Source organism: Nicotiana attenuata, chromosome 1, assembly GCF_001879085.1.
Source record: "Nicotiana attenuata strain UT chromosome 1, NIATTr2, whole genome shotgun sequence".
Taxonomy (NCBI): domain Eukaryota; kingdom Viridiplantae; phylum Streptophyta; class Magnoliopsida; order Solanales; family Solanaceae; genus Nicotiana; species Nicotiana attenuata.
In genome coordinates, this window is record NC_031989.1 from 39,099,869 (window position 1) to 39,101,950 (window position 2,082).

The 2,082-nt window shown below is 34.0% G+C and overlaps 1 protein-coding gene across 1 annotated transcript; it reads left to right on the forward strand.

Annotated features, from left to right (window-relative positions):
- Positions 88 to 779, forward strand: LOC109240782. Its single transcript, XM_019407467.1, has one exon. It carries the CDS (start codon positions 200 to 202, stop codon positions 539 to 541), a length of 342 nt encoding a protein of 113 aa, XP_019263012.1. The 5' UTR covers positions 88 to 199; the 3' UTR covers positions 542 to 779.

The following is a 2,082-nucleotide window of genomic DNA, read 5'->3' on the forward strand; positions in this document are numbered from 1 at the left end:
AAAAAAAAAAAAGGTGCTGTTCCCCAATAGTATCTCACTTGAATAAAGAAGAAAAAATAAGAAGACGAGGACAAGAAATGTGGTCAAACCCTAAAGAAATCCAAGTCTATAAAACAACAGTCTGTAATTCAAAACCAAACAAGTCAGTCAAAAAACAAACTCTTCCTTTCACTCTTTCAAGTTTCAAGCAAAGTTCCAAATGGGAGATACTTACTCTTCACCGGCTCCTTCGTTACATTTATGTTTCTTCCTTGTTGTTCTCTTTATGTTTGTAAGTATTACATGGTACACAAACTACGAGTCTATCTTTGAAGGCATTATGGATCAATTCAAGCTTGTTCTAATGGTGTCTCCATTGCTACTGCTTCTAATTGTGCACTTATTTTCGAGCTTGGAAAAATCTGTCTCCTTCATTCCCTTGCCTGAAAAAGACTCATTTCATAGAGCTGGTGGTACTCCTTGGGGAGTTGGCATTCTCCTTGTGCTTCTTCTTTTCATGATTTCTTACCACTCTGGTTTTCGAGAACGATGGTTTCCTTGATGATATTGAATTGAGCATTTGAGCAGAATGTTCTGGGAAATCATCAAATATGCACCATCTATGGTTACAGTAGTGTAGTTCACAACTTTGTATATTCTTCGACTGGAAATGTTAAGTGGTGTTAACCTGTATATACGCTACCAGTGTAATTTATCCGGGTTGTTTTTTATGATAAAAAGTTTCATTTATTATGATCGATTAATTAATCCATTTATTAGTGTTATAATGATATCTCTTTTATCCTTAGTTGCTATTACCACATATTTTGTATTGTTATTACTTGCCATCAATACTCCCTTAGTTTGCTATTACTACATATCGTGTACTATTGTTACTTGCTATCAGTGCTTCTTTCATATTCTCTTTTGTTATCTTGTATTTAGTTTTCTAAATATCTTGTATTGTTATTACTTGCTATTAGTACTTCTTCCATCTTTTTTTTAGCCGAGGGTCTATCGGAAACTGTCTCTTAGTTAGGACTATAATGTGGGCCGGGCCCGTTCCTAAATGGGCTTCGTGGGCCGGTCCTAAGTGGTCCCGGATTTCGTGGACTTTTTGTAAGAACCATCCCGGGACCACGAACTGATGGTCCAGGGCTAAGTGGGCCGGTCCCGGGCCTATGTGGGCCCAACGGTTACTTTCTATTTATTTTCTTTTAACTTTTTTATCTAAGGCAATTCCTTGTAAAATTATATTATAAGAATTGTGGCCTAAAATTTTTTATTCAAATTTAAACACAAAAATATTGTAGAAGGTTGTCTAGAAAAAGTAGGGGTAGTAACAGGAAGGTCATACGGGACATCATTTGGATTATTATTAGTTGGGTTAACTTCAGCAATAGGGCAGCATTTGGATTATTTTATTTCAAACTTATAAATTAAAGTTTACATTTAACAACAATTAAATTAACGAAAAAAGAGTAAAACAAAATTTTCATTGCATAATAATACTTCAAATTAATCTAACAAACTAAAACATTAAGCATAAATACGTCTAATAATTTTAAAATAACACAAATTGTCTCAAATCAACTTAAATACGAATTTCTGGAGGACGCTCAAGACAACTCTTCATATGCCTCCTTAAACAGCCTGTGTCCACCCACTTCAGACGAATATTTAAGACTAGACCACAGTTCTTGCACTTTACTTTGTGAACTTCATTTTCTTCTATCACCTCAAAGTTTTCCCAAACATATTAGCGCACTCTAGAAGTACAGGGCATGATCTAACTTGAACTGAGAATTTGAGTTTGAGATATGAGAGATGAGTGAAGAAATGAAGAAGAGGGGGTGTATTTATAGTTTTTCAAGGGGCTAAATTAGTAATTACTAAAAGTGTTATTTTTAAAAATACATTGCCCAAAAAAGACTATTCTTGCAATCACTCTTGGATTTTCCCTTATTTTTACTAAATTGGAACAATAAAGTAACCAGTTATGGAAGAAAATTAGAGAGAGATTGATGATTTTGTGAGAAAAATGAAAGAGTGAGGGGGTATTTATAGTTGAAAATAGGAAAAAGTGCAATTATAAAAAGTTTG